Below are 17803 nucleotides of genomic sequence, written 5' to 3'. Positions count from 1 at the left end.
AATCACGTGATGAAGATCCCATGCTTAACTATATTATTAAATCTAAAAGTAAAAACAAACTCCAAAAACCAAAGTATAATGGTCCTACACCACCTCCAAATCGTTTTAATATATGGCCTGGTTATAGGTATGATGGTGTAGACAGATCAAACGGTTTTGAAAAGCGAAGGTTTATGGAAATTAGTAAGCGAAAATCTTTCGAAACAGAGAAATATAAATGGAGTGTTGAAGATATGTAGAAATATTTTTGAAATTGTTTAATATAAAAGATTATTTTAAAATGGGGCTGAAAGTTTTTTTTGCCTATTATTAATTTGTGCTATTTGTTTAATTTTTGTTTTAATAATTATTTGTGTGTATATATATATATTTTTGCTATATATATATACAACTATAAATGCATGTTTAGATAAGCACTGTGATTACATGCTGAAATAGCCTGCTACCAAGGGCTTCAGTACATATATTGACTTTCTTAAAGCCAGCTGCCGCAAAGGAGTGCAGCTATATTGGACTGAGGGATGGCATGGCTTTTTTTTTTCATTATTCTTTGTTTTATATATATATATATATTATATATATATATATATATATATATATATATATATATTACATGTTTTTTTCTCTCTTTTTAATATATGTATGTATATATATATTTTTTTTTTTTTTCTATAAATATATATATATATATATATTATATATATATATATATATATATATATATATATATAAATTGTTGTTTTGAATATGTGATAATAATCAACTCTTTCTTGATAAACACACACACACACATACACACACACACACACACACAACACACAACACACAACACACACACAAATATATGAATATATATATATATATTTAAATATATTTAAACATATATATGTGTATATAAAATATATGTATATATATATTTTATATATTTTTCCTGAATAAAGCAATGCTTGCCATAAAAAAAAAGTTCAAATTTGGGTGGCGCCTAAATATGTGCAGCGCTGTCAAGAATGGTCTAGAATAGCCCCTAATATATATATATATATATATATATATATATATATATATATATATATATATATATATATATATACAGGGTGTTTTTTAAAGCCCTATAAAACTTCAAATTGGAAAAAGTAACACAACAGATAAAACTGTAATTAAACTTTTTTATTTATTTGAAAGCTCAATACATTACATTAACACTTAAAGCTAATTTCAGGCATATGGGCACCACGGCTGTTCTTGACAAAACCCATTGTGCATGATCGATTTTGGGTCACTTTCTCAAGAACTCCTGGTCTTATGTCACGAATAACATGAACAATGCTGGCCTTCAAGGCATCAATTGTTACCGGTTTATCAGCATAAACCAGTAACTTCATATAGCCCCACAGGAAATAATCTAAAGAGGCCAAATGACAGGTCTATTTTTAAAAATTAACTTATCTCCAAATTTTGATTTCAATAAGTCAATGGTTGCAGTTGCTGTATGGCAAGTAGTGCCATCTTGTTGAAACCACATCTCGTTTGTATCTATGTAATCTATACTCGCAAACAAAAAATTATTGATCATGGTGCGGTATCAATCTCCATTGACCGTAACGCGAGCTCCAATTTGCGAAGAAACAACACATATTTGGTCTTGTGGCTTTAATTTTTGCACCAACTGGATCTTATATGGATGAAGACTAAGCTCTTTGCTCAAATTTTTCATGTCATGGACAGACAGAGCCCCAATTCTTGCGACCGATGACAAATCAATAAATTTGGATCCTCTTCCACGCTTTTGTTTACAGCGGTGATATTCTCTTCAGTACGCACATTCCTTCGACGAGTTGGTATTATTAAATTCTCAAGAGAGAATTTAGTATGAAATCTATCTACAGTTTGACAGATTGCTTGCTCAGATGGATGATTATGTGCTTCATAAAAATTTGTCTATAAGTTACCCAAATTGACGACTTATTTTCAAAGTAAATTTTAATAATTTCGTAGCGTTGTTCAAGAGTGAGTCATGATTATTTGCTAGAGAATACTAAAACAAATGAAATAAAATTTTTTATAAAAATTTTATTTTTTATATTAGAATTTACAATTTAAAGTTCTATCAGGCTTAACAAAACACTCTCTATATATATATTAATAGAAAATCAATTAAAAAAGTTCTTTAAAGAACATTGAGCACTGTATTTTGTAGAATATATTTAAAAATTGTTCATATATATATATATATATATATATATATATATATATATATATATATATATATATATATATATATATATATATATATATATATATATATATATATATATATATATATATATATATATATATATATATATATGTATGTATGTATGTATGTATATATATATATATATATATATATATATATATATATATATATATATATATATATATATATATATATATACATATTAAAAGTTGATGAAACAAATAAAATGATTTATTTTTTCTTGATTTTTTTCTTTCCTAAATTATTTATTTTGATTTAATATAAGAATAAGAAGAATGATCATTAGCAGCAGCATAGTTTGGCAACACTTAGGAAGCATTTAATTAAACTAAAACAACAGGAGTTTAGATTTGCATAAATGTCATTAGATTGTATTAACTTGTGTTATTTCCTGTAATATTTTAAACAATAGTAAAATTGTTATGCATTTTTTTAAAAAGTATTTAACAGATATTATTTCTTAAACTAATTATGCTTAAATTTTATAGGATAGTATGTTAACATAAAGAACTATTGGAGTACATAATGAGAATATTTACAAGATAATTCTTGATTTGTGGTAGATTATTTGCACCTGCTTTAAACTTTTTTCAAAAAACACATTTTAGTTTTGCCAGTTTATGTCTTCTGTAAAACAAAACATGTAAGTAAAAAAAATGTAATATTTCTTTTTAATAATTAGAATTATTTAATATGTTAAAATAATTTATATAAATGATAAAACGTAAAAACTTAGTTTCTTTTTAGTAATTATAAGTTATTATTTTAGTTGCTTCAAAACCAAGATCATAAACAAAATCTAAACCTTTTGTAGTAACGAAAAGGTTCTTTACTTTACTTTTTCTAACGCATTCCACTATTAATAAACACTTCCGCTAACCTTTATATATATATATATATATATATATATATATATATATATATATATATATATATATATATATATATATATATATATGTATATATGTATATATACATATATATATATATATATATATATATATATATATATATATATATATATATATATATATATATATATTTTTAACATCTTCGCTCCAAACAAGACTGCAAGCAACCACTAATTAGAGTTACTGGAAGTTACTGGAAGAGAAAAGATGAAGGTTATAGAGCAAGATGACGATTGACAGGCGTCTTGACAGATTGCAAGTTATATGAATCAGGAAAGCCAGATAAAGGAAGCGAATTCCAAAGAACTGATGTTTGAGGGAAAAAACTAGAGGAATAAGAGTGCTTGGAGCACTTAGGAACAGTCAAAGAAAAAGGATGAGACTTAATTGAATGACAAGTAACACAAAAATGAATTTTAGTACATGATACAAGAGGTGCTAGCTTTTTAGACCAGCGTCCATTATAGTATTTGTAGAAAGGAGAAAGAGAAGCAACATTACGATTATGTGATAATGGTTAGAGGTTGGCTGCAAGAGCAGGTCCAACTGTGTTTACAATGCGTTTTTGCACCTTGTCTAAAAGAGAAAGGGCATCATTAGAAGATCCACCCCAGATATGGCAACAGTATTCCATACAAGGCCGGATTTGAGATTTATAAAGATAGAGAATAGAATCCGGAGTAAGAAAGTGTCAAGCTCAATAAAGAGATGCAACCTTAGCAGATGCTAATTTTGCAACGGATTCAATATATGGTTTCCAAAAAGATTTGAAGTAAGTGTTAATCCGGGAAGGTGAAGGGTAGATGACTCATCGAGTACATTACCGTTCATAAATATAGGAAGTTCAAAATTATTGCGATAACGATTGGCTGAAAAAAATTGAGTTTTATCTGAATTAAAGTTCACCAGCCACTGTGAGCCCCATGTTGTAGCAGATTTGAGATCCTTTTCAAGCTCAAATGCCCCCTTCAAGCAATCAGAGAGTGTTGGCTTCTTATCATGACAAGAATAAATGGTAGTATCATCAGCAAACAATGCCACCTTAGATGTGAGAATATCTGGAAGATTGTTAATATAAATTAAAAAGAGTATAGGCCAAGGATTGAACCTTGGGGAACCCAAGGACAACTTTTATACTTCGATTAATAAGGAAGGATTCAATAATCTTAAAGGTGTTACCAGTTACACCGTAAGAAAAAAGCTTATGGAAAAGACCAGCATGCCAAACTTAATCAAAAGCTTTAGAAATGTCAAGAGCAATGGCCTTAATCTCTCCACCTTTATCTAATGCACAATAAAACTTATCGGTCATTACTGTTAGCAAATCAGCTGTAGAATGAGAAGATCGAAATCCATATTGATGATCAGAAAGTAAGTTATTAGATTCAAGATGAAAGATTAAGTGTTTGTTAATTTAAGATTCAAAAACCTTGCTTATGATAGGTAGAATACTAGTGGGATGGTAGTTAAATGAATCAGATCGCTCTCTAGAATTTTTAAAATTAAGGGTAACAGATGCCGCTTTCCAGCAGGCTGGAAAACAAGACTTTGATAAGCACTTGTTAAATAGTTTTGAAAAGGATAGATGACGATTCCGGAGAACACTTCTGCAAGACTATAACAGGTATATTGTCTGGGTCACAAGCTGTAGAAGTGTCTAAGCAGGAAATCACTTAAGATACAGAAGGTGGAATGATACGAGTGTCAAGCAATTGATCAACCTGTTTGATGGCTAATTCAGGTAGAACCCAACTAGTGGAATCAAGAGTTGATATTGATAAAAAGTTCTTAGCAAATAATTCAGCTTTATCTTTAGGTTAGGTGACAAAGTCTCAACTGTGCAAGAGAGGTGGAATAACAGATATGCCTGTATTATTGATACTATTAAAAATTCTCCAGAAGTCATGAGAGCCTAATTTTTGTGATAAAATACAAGATTTTATGACCTGAGAATAGCTTTGGCGTTAGACAAAAACTTTTTACAATGGTTTCTAGCAGTAATAAATTGATGTTTGTTTATGGAGAATTGTTTTGCTGATAGATATGGAAGTAATGGTTTTGATTGGCAATCGCAGCAGCACAATGTGAGGAAAACCATGGAGAAGAGGCTTGACCTGGAGTCGTCAAGAGGGAATAAAAGATTCCATGCCAGCCTGAATCCACGTTATGTCAAGTTATGTAAGAAGCACATTTGTCAGCAGGAAGTCGAAAGATTTCTACCCAAGGGCCACGACAAAAAAAATCACAGAAAGAGTCCTAGTCAGCTTTAAGGTAGTTGTTAGAGGTACAATGATAGGAGGATTCAGATAATGAAGAAGAATGAGATAATAGTTTTTGAGAAATCAAACTATGATCAGAAGCACCAACCACCAAGGGTGAATGTGAGAGATTGAGCACTGATTAGGATCAGAAACAAGACATAAGTTGAGTAGAGATGGTAAATGATTCGGGTTGTATGGAAAGTGAGTTGGAAAGTTGATTAATTGAATTAGGGATTGAGAAAGACAAAAGTTGTGGGCTTTAACGCCTGCAGAATTACTGACACTAGAGCCAAGCCATTCAGTGTGGTGAGCATTAAAGTCACTGACAGCAACAATATTAGCTGATGGATAAAGAGAGAGGGCTTGGTTTATTTGATCAGAAATAGCATCAAAAAGAGTGCAGTCTTAAGATGAAGGAGAGCGATATAGAGCAAAGAGAAAGGCAAAAGAGTGAAGTGGTGCTAAACAAAGTCACATAAATGAATAGTCTGTGGATTCAAACATAATTTCCTGACAAATGGGTGAATTCTTACAAATATAAATGCCCAGGCCAAGCATGTGACTATTGGAGTGTTTACAAATTAAGGTAAGATAACCATCAACACTAAGATCACAAGATGAGACAGCTGAACTCAAATTAGTTTCACAAAGAGCAAGTAGGTCTGGTGAACTTTGCAAGAGATAAGACTCAACAGAAGAAAAGTTACTTTGAAGACCACAAATATTAGTGAATGATAGGTTTAGAGAACTTGGTGATGACAATGGTTTTTTGTGTTTTATAGTTTTTAATACTTTATTCATTTTTAAATTTGTTAAAGAACTTGACTCAAAGCATAGATAGTACTCAGTAGGGGAGACCGGGGCAAGTTGCAACAAAATTATATAAACTACATTTATCTCCTTAAACTTTAATATTTTTGAATTTTTTTTTCAGGGTTATCAAATAGATTTTAGTGACATTAATCCAACATTGATAAATATAATATAAAACTTTTATTAACTTATAAAAATTGTTAACTTAGAAAAATTGCTAGTTAATCTGTAATTTCTATTTGGCAACAAAAATTTTATAATTATGATAAAACAAAGTAGTATTTTCCTTGAGTTGCAATACATTTCTTATGCTAGAAATCACATATACCTGACTTGTTTAGTAAACTAAAAACTGTTTTGGAAAAAAAAGAAGTTCTTTTAGTCAAATAAACAACAACTAAGTTTAAAAAAAGGCAAGAGGAGTTTTTAGGATATTTATGTTCTGTTTTTTTTTTTGTTTTTAGGATATAAAGGACACAATAACATTTTGTTTAAAAAGCAATTTTTTAATGCAAAAAATGACATTAATTCCATTTTAATTCAACTTTATTGTTTTTTTTGTTTGTTGATGTAGAAGTATTAGACTTTCTCTTTCTAGAACTAACTTCTTTTTTCAGCCATAAGTTGCTGTTTTACTGGAGTATCTGTAAGAATTTCTGCATACTTTCTTTTTGATCTATTTCTTTCCTAGGTTGTGTTTTTGGTAGAGGTTTTACATTCTTTGGGGAAAATTCTAATGATGCCGGAGATGGAATTGCATCTGATATTAAAGTTGATATACTTATATCAATACCGGCTTTTGATTGAGTTGCTGGACGATCAGTAACAAATGATGGAGCAAAATCTGCATCTGAAAATATATCTTTATTATATGGAAATATTCCTGCCACTTTAAAACCAGATTTTATGTTTTGTTGTGTAAGAGAATGCTATAAGGCTATTTTTGCAATTCCTGGGAAAACATATATACTCATTGCTTTTCCTGGCCATTGTTTCATTTATGAGTCTTGTGCATTAGCTACACATTTTTTGAATGGTCCGAATACAGATCTATCTAGAGGTTGCAACTTATGTGAGCAATGAGGAGGGAAGGAAAGCAAAACTATACCATTATCTTAACACAATGTTATTAATTGAACAGATAAATGAGACTGACGGTTGTCTAAAAGTAATAGCACAGGGCTTTCTTTTGTGGGCTTGGCATGCCAAATAAAGTGGTTTAAGTAAGTAACAAAGCACTCCTCATTCATCCAGCATGACCCATTCGAAGCACCAATACATTCATTTGGTCCATCACGAATAAAGTGATTAAAAAATTTTTTTCTCGGAAAAGAAACATTGGAGGCACACTATTGCCACATGCATTTACAGCTAACACCATCGTCACTAGTGTCAATGTCGGTTCTTGAAATGTTAATGCTCCAACTTGCTTAATACCTTTACGAGCAATTATCTTGTTTGGTTTTTGCACAGTGGTGATACCAGTCTCATCAACCTTGTAAATATTAGATGCAGAAAAATGATTTCTATTTATAACATCTGATAATTTTTGAAAAAATGCACCTACATTAGCACGATTAAAACTAGTTGCTTGTGCAAGACTTGTTGGTTCTGGAGTTGTGATAAACAATCCTGAATGTCGATTTAAAAACCCTCTTATCCAGTCAAGACCAGCCATTGAAAGTTTTAATCAAAATTTTGGAAAATTAATGTTATACTTAATAGCACATTCAAATGCAAGTTTTCGTGCTTCATAAGTTGATAATCCAAAATAAATATCAGAAGCTGTTGATATATATGAAGTTTTATATTGATATATATAGCTTTTTCTTGTTCTAAATTGAAAACTTGGCGTAACTTTTTATAACCAGGAATAGGTAGCGGCATTCCCATGTTAACTTTTTTTACTTTATTTATGTAATGAAAAAGAGTTGAGTAGTGGATTCCATACTTTTTTGCTGATGCTCTAATCGATATTTCTTTTCCATCGATAACATGGTTTTCTGCCTCTATTACCACTGCTGTTGGATAAAGTCCTTTTTCAGTTTTTCTCTTGTAAGTTCTCATTTACAATTTTTACTTAAGCAAAAAATAACAGTTTAATCAAATAACAATAAAATAAAAAAAAATTAAAGTCATTTTATACAGCTTAACCTACATCATCATTTATTTATATATGAATGATTAATGTATCTATGAATATATGAATGCATGTGTATATACAAATATATATATATATATATATATATATATATATATATATATATATATATATATATATATATATATATATATATATATATGTATGTATGTATGCATGTATGTATGTATGTATGTTTGTAAGTATGTATGTATGTATGTATGTATGTATGTATGCATGTATGTATGTATGTATGTATGTATGTATGTATGTATGTATGTATGTATGTATGTATATATATATAATATATTATATATATATGTATATATAATATACATATAATATACATATAATACACATGTATACACATATACATATATATATATATATATATATATATATATATATATATATATATATATATATATATATATATATATATATATATATATATATATATATATATATATATACACACAATATATAATACATGAATATATGTATGTTTATATATAAATTTAAAACAAAATTTTATGATGAAGATAAGTTTATATAAGTTGTATATGTATATAATATATATGAAGCATATTTATATATATTTATGTATTATATATTATGTATATATACATGTATGCTATATGTATATCATGTATAAGTTTATATTTATATGTATATATATATATATATGTATAAATTCATGTATTTTATATTATGTATATATATACATGTATATTATATGTATATTATACATAATGTACATATAAGATACATGTATATATGCATGATATGTAATGCATAAATATATATACATATATATACATATGCTTCCTATATATTATATACATATACAACTTATATAAATTTATCTTCGTCATAAAATTTTTGTTTTCGTTTATTGTTACGCTGTTATATAAAAAAAGCATTCATTATTTTAAAAAAACTAGTAAAGTGCATAAAATCAACGAAACCCACAGCTAATTTATGATTCAATTTACCCCAAGCAATTTGATGCAACTTACCCCATAGGTATCATAACCACTCTAATCATTGTATATAATTTTTTATATTGAAAAAAAATTTTTTTTTCAGCTTATCGTGTTCGAAAAAGATTTTTTTAACTTACCATTACTTTATTATGGTCATATACCTCTAAGTTTAAAGTAAAAACCAAATTTAGAATTTTTTATCAATAAAAAAAAAAATATGAATAACTTTTGAAATTTTTATTTAATAACTGTAAGTTTTTACAGCTGATGTGTTAAAGTTATAGTTATATTATTTAAGAAAAATTTAAGAAAAGTATATATCAACCATTCTTTAAACCACATTGTTGCAACTTACCCCTGTTGCAACTAGCCCCTACACTGTTTAATAGCCCAAGCAATTGCCTTGTTACTACTAATAAACCCTAAATCGTAACAAAGGGCCCCAAATGTGGCCTTGACAATGCACACCAAGAGTAAAAACAGGGACACTATCCATGAGCAACATGACACTGTTAATACTTTGATATTTTTCAGCTGTTGATGGAATCAGCCTCTCTGAGAACTACCACAGAGTTTAGGAAACTTGACTACCAGCTGGCCTCAGAACCATAAAACTGAGTTTTAGAGTTGTACTCTCATTAGGAGATAATAGAATGAGTTACGTAGTCATAAAAACAGAGACACAAGCAAAACCCATGCATTGAGTAAGAAGATCCAGCATTCAACATCCTAAACTGGAAACAATGTTTTAAAAATACATCTGCGCCAGCCTAATCTATGAAGAAGGACTATGAGGCTGGTCAACAGATAGAATCTGTTTACCCCTTATGTCTTATACCCAAGAGCCCCAAGGCAGGGGGTGTTTTAAGTTGGAGTTGGCTTCTCCTAGCCTTTGCCTAAAAAAGCGTATCATACAAGGCAGCAGGACATAAAGCAGATTGTACTGGGTTACATATATATTATATAAGTGAAAGAGATGCAACTTTACGACGATGAGAAAGAGGCTCAAGCTTAGCAGATAGAGCGGGTCTACATTTACAATGCGTTTTTGGACCTTGTCAAGAAGAGAAAACATCATTAGAAGAACCAGCCCAAATATGACAGCAGTATTCTATATAGGGACAAATAAGAGATTTGTAGAGATAGAGAGTGGAATCGGGAGATTCAATTCTATATCCCTACAAATGGAAAAATGAAGAAAATGGTGAGCATGATAAAGAAAAACAACCTTAGTAGATGCAAATTTAGTAATCAATTGTATATATGGTTTACATAAAAGGTCAGTAGTTAACAATAATTCAAGAAGACATAAAGAAGAGGACTACGTGAGAGGGTTGGCATTCATTAATATAGGAATGTCAATAGTATTGCTACAGTTGTTTGCAGTAAATAACTGAGTTTTGTTAGAGTTAAAATTTACAAGCCACTCCGTGCCCCAATCTGTTGCAGAAGTGAGATCAGATTCAAGATCGACTGCCTGTTTTAAGCAATCAAAAAGATAAGACTTTTTGTCAGGACAAGAGTATAAAGTTAAGTCATTTGCAAAAAGAGCTATTTTAGATGTAAGGTTGTCAGGAAGTAATGTAAATAAGAAACAAAATAGGACCAAGGATAGAACTTTGAGGTACCCCTGAAGTTACTGGAAATAAAGAAGAGTGTTGTTCTTCGAGGATAACTTAGATAAAGCCGTTAGAAAAAAACGATTTGATACTCTTGAAAGCCTTAGATATGTCAAGAGCCCTAGCATCTCCCCCTCAACCTTTTTTTTTTTTTTTTTAAACATCTTCGCTTCCAACAAGGCTGCAAGCAACCACTAATTAAAGTTGGAAGTTACTGAAAGAGAAAAGATGAAGATTGTAGAGCAAGATAACGATTGACGGACAACTTAAAAGATTGCAAATTATATGAATCAGGAAGCAAGATGAAGGAAGCGAATTCCAAAGAACTGATGTTCGAGGAAAAAAACTAGACGAATAAGCGTTTTTTGGACCCGTAGGAACAGTCACAGAAAAAGGTCGAGACTTAATTGAATGACTAGTAACACGAGAATGATATTTAGTAGATGGCACAAGTGACGCTAGCTCTTTAGAGCAGTGCCCATTATAGTATTTGTAGAAAAGAGAAAGAGAAACAACATTACGACAATGTGATAATGGTTGGAGGTTGGCTGCAAGAGCAGGTCCAACTATGTTTACAATGCGTTTTTGCGCCTTTTCTAAAAGAGACATCATTAGAAGATCTGCCCCAGATATGGCAACAGTATTCCATACAATGCCGGATTTGAGATTTATAGAAATAGAGAATAGAATCCAAAGTAAGAAAGTGACGAGCTCGATAAAGAGATGCAACCTTAGCAGATGCTAATTTTGCAACTGATTTGATATATGGTTTCCAAGAAAGATTGGAAGTAAGAGTTAATCCTAGAAGATGTAGGGTAGATGACTCATCGAGTACATCACCGTTCATAAATATAGGAAAATCTAACTTATTGCGATAACGATTGGCTGAAAAAAATTAAGTTTTATCTGAATTAAAGTTCACCAGCCACTGTGAGCCCCATGCTGTAGCAGCAGTGAGATCCTTTTCAAGCTCAAATGCCCCCTCCAAGCGATCAGAGGGTGTTGGTTTCTTATCACGACAAGAATAAATGGTAGTATCATCAGCAAACAATGCCACCTTAGATAATGCATGATAAAGTAATTCAGCCACAGCAGTTATCAAGTCAGCTGTACAGCGAGAGAATGAAAAACTTTATTGTCTGACAGTGAGTTATTTGATTCAAGATTGGATGTAAGAAATTTGTTGATCAAAGACTCAAAGACCTCGCTAATAACAGAGTAAAGAAGACTGATTGGATGATAATTGGAAGGATCAGAATGTTCACCTGAGTTTTTGGAGATTAGAACAACTAATGCCATTTTCCAGCAGACAGGAAAACAAGACTCAGTCCAGCACATATTAAATAGTTTAGAGAGTTCTGGACAGGGATGTTGTCTGGACCATAGCCATAGATGAGTTTAATTGATATGACTTTAGCAACAGAAGTTTGAGTGATTTGAATGTCTAACAATGGGTTAACTTGTTTAATTGGAGTGGAAGAAAGAGAATAATTGTAAGATTTTAAAGTTTGAAGAATTTGAAGAAAAGTTTTTACAAACAGTTCTGCCTTATCTTTGGGAGAGGTAATAAGATCAGTCCCATGAATGAGAGATGGAACGTTAGACCTACCCTTGTTAATGACGCTGTTGAAGATTTCCAAAAACTCTAAATCTAAAAAAAACTGAATCTTGCAATCTCAGAAATAAGTATATAGAGCTTAACTTCTGAGATAAGATGCGAGATTTAGTGAACAGAGAATAATGAAGCTTAGCATTAGACAACACCTTTTTACATCAATTTCTTGCAATAATAAATAGTCATTTGTTTTCAAGAGAGTTGTTCTTTTGAAAAAGATGAAAAAATTATTACAATTGAACGCAGCAGCTGCACGAGAAGGTGAAAACCATGGAGTAGAATGAGGCTTGACTTTGAACCGACAAGAAGGAATAAAAGCTTCTATTCCTGCCTGAATCCAGGAGGTTGCGTAGGAGGCGCATATATCAGCTGAGAGGGAAAAGATATCAGCTCAAGGATTGTCATGAAGAAAATCATGAAAAGAATCCCAGTCAGTTTTAGAGTAGTAATAGAAGAAATAGAAGAAACTCAAGGAGTGAAGGTAAGTTATTAGGGTTGTCAGGAAAATTAATAAAATATTTGTGAATAACAGTTGGTTAGAGAAAGAAGTAGAATGGAAATCAGATTAAAAGTTTGTGCACTTTTATTATTATTATTTTTACGGCATTTTTGGGTATGTTTTTTGTATTCCTATGATAAAACTAAGTTAATATAAAAAAGGCATTGAGTGAACTTGTTAATGCCATGTTAGTTAAAAAACAAGTTTCCTGCTATGCAAAAAAGTCAAATCTTAAACAAATATGGTTACTTTTTTATGTTTGAAAAAAATGATCTAAGTATTTTACTGTGTCTATTTTTTTTTAAAGTATAATATATAACAAATATATATCAACTTGTTTTTCTGTGCAATTATGTTAGATAGTTGAGAGACAACAACTAAGTTAGATAGTCGAGAGACAGCAATTATGTTAGAGAGTTGAGAGACAACAGTTATGTTAGATAGTTGAGAGACAACAGTTATGTTAGATAGTTGAGAGACAACAGTTATGTTAGATAGTTGAGAGACATCAGTTATGTTAGATAGTTGAGAGACAACAGTTATGTTAGATAGTTGAGAGACAACAGTTATGTTAGATAGTTGAGAGACAACAGTTATGTTAGATAGTTGAGAGACAACAGTTATGTTAGATAGTTAAGAGAGTAACAACGAATATGAAAGCAAGAACAAATATTAGCCACACCACACACATTAACAAATATTAACTACGCTAATGTATACAACACACTGTGCTACACACTAGTAAGCGACCGGGGCCAGGGCCGGGGCTAGGTTTGATAACACATAGCCATGACCAGGGCCAGGTTTATGATCAGGGCTGCATTAATATTGATAGATCCTATAAAAATGTTATCTTTAATTAAAGTTTATGATATGAATTTTATTAAAAAATAATATTTTATAGGATCTATCAATTTTAATGCAGCCCCGGCCGGGTTTATGACCGGGGTTGCATTTATATTGATAGATCCTATAAAAGTATTGTTTTTAATTATAATTTTCAATTAAAAATAACATTTTTATAGGATCTATCAATTTTAATGCAGCACTGATCATAAACTCATCCCCGATCGCGGCTATGTGTTATCAAACCTGGCCCCGGTCGTTTACTACTACACACTAAGCTGACAAGTGTAAGTAAAATGGTAATAATTTATGTGTTATAAATTTATTAAGTATTAATAAAAAGTAATAAATAATTATTAGGCAAAGCATTTGTCATGTGTGACTCAAAAATATTTGTATTAGACGAACTTTCACTTTGTCGAAAGGTGACCGAAGATTTATTAAATGGCAATGTTGAACAATACAGCAGTAAATTGCTTTCTTCTCTTTACGCATCTATTGAAAGTGGTACAAAAGCCACTGAAGTTTTCTCTACAACAGATTTTGAAGTGTTTTTAACAAAGCTTCTTCTAGCATCCTTGTGCAATTCAAATGACTTATCTTTAACTCTACAAACCGCTCACCAATGCAATTTATTTTCTGAAGAATATCGTGTTACAACGTTCCTTAATAAAAAATTCTGGAATGCTATCGTTATGAGTGATTTACCAGATGTCCAGTTTTTTGAAGCTTTTCTTGTTTATGTTAGTTGTTCATCTAAAAAAACACAATACATAGACAGGGTTATCGAGACTTCTGCATTTGTTTCAGTTTTAAAGAGGTTAATTGAAATTCAAAAAAAAAATATTTCTTCAAAAGAAACCTCTTTTTCATTGAAGTTTTCAGATTATTTTCGTGAATGTAAAGAACTTCAAAACTGTTATGATTTTTATCAAGAAAATATGCCTGTGGCTGTGCTTTGTTATATACTAACCAGTTGTTTGAAAGTTGATTCCTTTTTAAGATCATTTCTCAAGACTCCTGGAGGTTGCTGTTTTGTTTCTATTTTTGTTTCTGTTTAAATGAGCTGTTGCCTTTTTTGTTGTTATTGTTTTTTGTTTGATTAAATTGACTTTTTTTTTTTTTAACTAAATTTTTTTATTATTTTAGGTGTTAAAATTATTTTTGATGTTTTAAAAGCCCCATGTTGTTTTTTTATGCATCCAGCTTTCATATATTTACTAATGAAAACCACAGAACAGTTACTTTTAGAAGGGGTAAAAGTAGACATTGAAAATTTATTTAGAGATTTTGATTTCAAGCATGTTAGGGAACTTGTTATATCTGAAAACAAAATTATTCGTAAATATGCACAGCTGATTATTCGTAAAGTTTGTGATGCTAAAATTTTTTATGGAGAAATCAGGTTTCCTGCTTGGGAAGATATTACAATGTTTTCCTCTGAATGTCTTAAAGAACTTCTTTATAAAGACATACATGATCAGACTTTTAGCCTTGATCTTATTGGTTACATTCATAGGCTTTCTAATAACAATGGCTTGAAATCACACCCAAGTGAGTTTTATGAGTTTGCAATGCTTTTCTTGAAGAGTTGTGGCGTTAAAAAGCAACTAATTGGTGACTTGGTTATCGCTGCTTTGAAAGCAGTTCTCTATTTAAGTGAAAAACTTAGCACTGAGTCTAAACTAAATGCAATACGAATCTGTTTGCCGTTTACTTGTTGTAATAAAGGAGAGAAGAAAGGGTTTGATCTACCTGGGACAAAAGAAGTTGCATTGTGGGTATGTTCAAGATTAATGGAAAAAGACGAAGATTGTATTGTAGAATTTTATCAACATATTGAACTTGTGTTGCTTGTTGAGGAAACCTTTAAGCTAGGTTTAGCATATACGTCAGAAACATTGCATCCTAAAAACTGCAGTCAAAACATGTTTACTTATTTTACTTTATTGAACCACATGTTTGCTGTTAATGAAGTGCTAAAGTACACTCCATTATTTAACTGTGATCCACTAGTGTTATCTTCTGAAGTTATTTCTAAACTTTGTCAAATGTGTTCATTATGCATTGATCTGCCTTTTTTAACAGATTTGTTAGGAAAAAAAGTAATATACATGCTTTCTGTGCTAATTGTTGAAGATCAAATGCTCGTTAAAGAGTTAATAAGTTATGACACAGTTAAGTTGATACAGCATCTTTTTATAACATATGATACTTGTGAGTATCCTTACCTAATAAAATGTCGCTTAATATTCAAACATTATTATCCTAAACTTCTTTGGATTGGTTTTTATGAGTACGACGAGTTTCGCCGCAAAAATCATGAAATTAAAGTATTAAATGAAAAAACAGAAACACACTTTAAAAATGAACTGAAAATAAAATGTGCTTGGCATTTGTGTGAGAGCGATACCCCTGTTTTGTTTAAGTGTGGTCAATGTTTTTTAACCAATTATTGCAGTCAGACTTGTCAACGAAATGATTGGAGGAGTCACAAGCAAACTTGTGCGAAGAATATTTAATTTAAAAAAGTTTAATTTTTAATAATTTGTATAATATTTTAAATGATTTGTTTTTAAATGTTTTTATATTTATGAGTTTATATTTGATCATATATTAAAAAAAAAACAAAGCAAAGTTTAGTTCTTTAGTTAATATTTGAAACTGTTGTAAACCATAAAATGGGAACGAATGAATCGCAACTGAACTGGGATGAACACAATAAAAGAAATTTCAGGTAGTAGTAGTAGACTATTAGACTATTAAGTAGACTATTTTTTACTAAGTAGACTATTTTTTAAACTTACCTTTACTAGAATCTGTCTTCCACAATTGCCTTCACCAGAGCGTTTTTACGCATGGTTTAACTTTTAAAGAAAATGATCAATAAAGGTACACTGGGGACTAATTTGTATGAAAACAGAGGACATACATGAAAGCAAAAGGTTGAATAATCGTATTGTGATGTATTTGTGAAAGCAAAAGGAATAATTAAATCGTATTGTGATATATTTACTAATTTTTGTGTAATAAAGAAAGAAAAAAAAAAGTAAAAAATGCTTATGTTTCAATCAAGTTTTTGTATATAACTCGCTTTTTTTTTAGATGATAATTTTTTTAAATTTGTATTCTTTGTGATTATGAGTTTTAAACTGATCTTTTTGTACCGTCAACCGGGTTGATACTTTCAATCGGGTTGATACTTTACTCCGTTTTTAATGATTATTTTACTACAGTTAAATTTAAGCATAATAAAAATTTGCTTAATGATTTAAGTTAATTTTTTTTAGTTCTAAAATATTGTTATAACTGCTTTATGAGGAAAACTAGTTTTAAGTTTTAATATGCATTGATCGAGGTTTTAAAGTTGGTGCAATGGGTTACTTTACACAACATAATAAAAATATGTTTTTAATGTTTAAAGCAAAAAAGGTAAATTTAGTATAAAGTTTAGTTCAGGAATTTCATCACTACTTTAAGTAAATAAAATATTTTCTTTTAAATAAACAAACATCAAAAACAAAACAAAAAAATCTCTAACATTAAAAATAAACAAACTTCAATGTTAAAGTTTTATTTTATAAATAATAATCTTCCTTGATATAAATAAACAAACTTTAATGTTATATGTTAATGCTTACCCGTATTTTCCATCATTAAACAATTCTGGCACTGAGAAGATCCGTATTTTGTTCAAATTTTAAGGGGCTTATTCCTCTAACTATCGTATCCCACGTGTAAAAAATTTAGTCTTTTTTTCAGAGACCATTACCAATTATGTTACTTACACTTACTGTTGCTCCATTCAAAACAATCTATAATTCCTGTCAAATAATCTATAACTCCTGTCAAAACA

At 30.1% G+C, this 17803-nt stretch overlaps 2 protein-coding genes across 3 annotated transcripts in view; both read left to right on the top strand.

The window, feature by feature from the left end:
- The window catches only part of LOC101238868 (BUD13 homolog), a 1246-nt gene extending 961 nt beyond the window's left edge, over positions 1-285 (top strand). The window contains exon 1 of the mRNA XM_065790861.1: positions 1-285. This exon is cut by the window's left edge and continues 961 nt beyond it. Within this exon, the coding sequence (XP_065646933.1) occupies positions 1-239 (239 nt within the window). The 3' untranslated portion in view covers positions 240-285.
- A 2431-nt stretch (positions 286-2716) lies between these two features.
- On the top strand, positions 2717-16579 carry LOC101238868 (BUD13 homolog). Of its 2 annotated transcripts, none has more exons than XM_065790860.1 (3): positions 2717-2900; positions 14350-14973; positions 15097-16579. In XM_065790860.1, exons 2-3 carry the CDS (start codon positions 14643-14645, stop codon positions 16467-16469), a joined length of 1704 nt encoding a protein of 567 aa, XP_065646932.1. In that variant the 5' UTR covers positions 2717-2900; positions 14350-14642; the 3' UTR covers positions 16470-16579. The 2 variants fall into 2 exon arrangements, with proteins under 2 accessions (XP_065646932.1, XP_065646931.1); XM_065790859.1 differs by having other exon boundaries at positions 14308-14973.
- The last annotated feature ends 1224 nt before the right edge of the window (positions 16580-17803 follow it).

The sequence above is a fragment of the Hydra vulgaris genome, chromosome 02 (assembly GCF_038396675.1).
Source record: "Hydra vulgaris chromosome 02, alternate assembly HydraT2T_AEP".
NCBI classification, from domain to species: Eukaryota; Metazoa; Cnidaria; class Hydrozoa; order Anthoathecata; family Hydridae; genus Hydra; species Hydra vulgaris.
The sequence above is the reverse complement of the archived record's forward strand: the minus strand, read 5'-3'. Positions and strand labels throughout refer to the sequence as shown.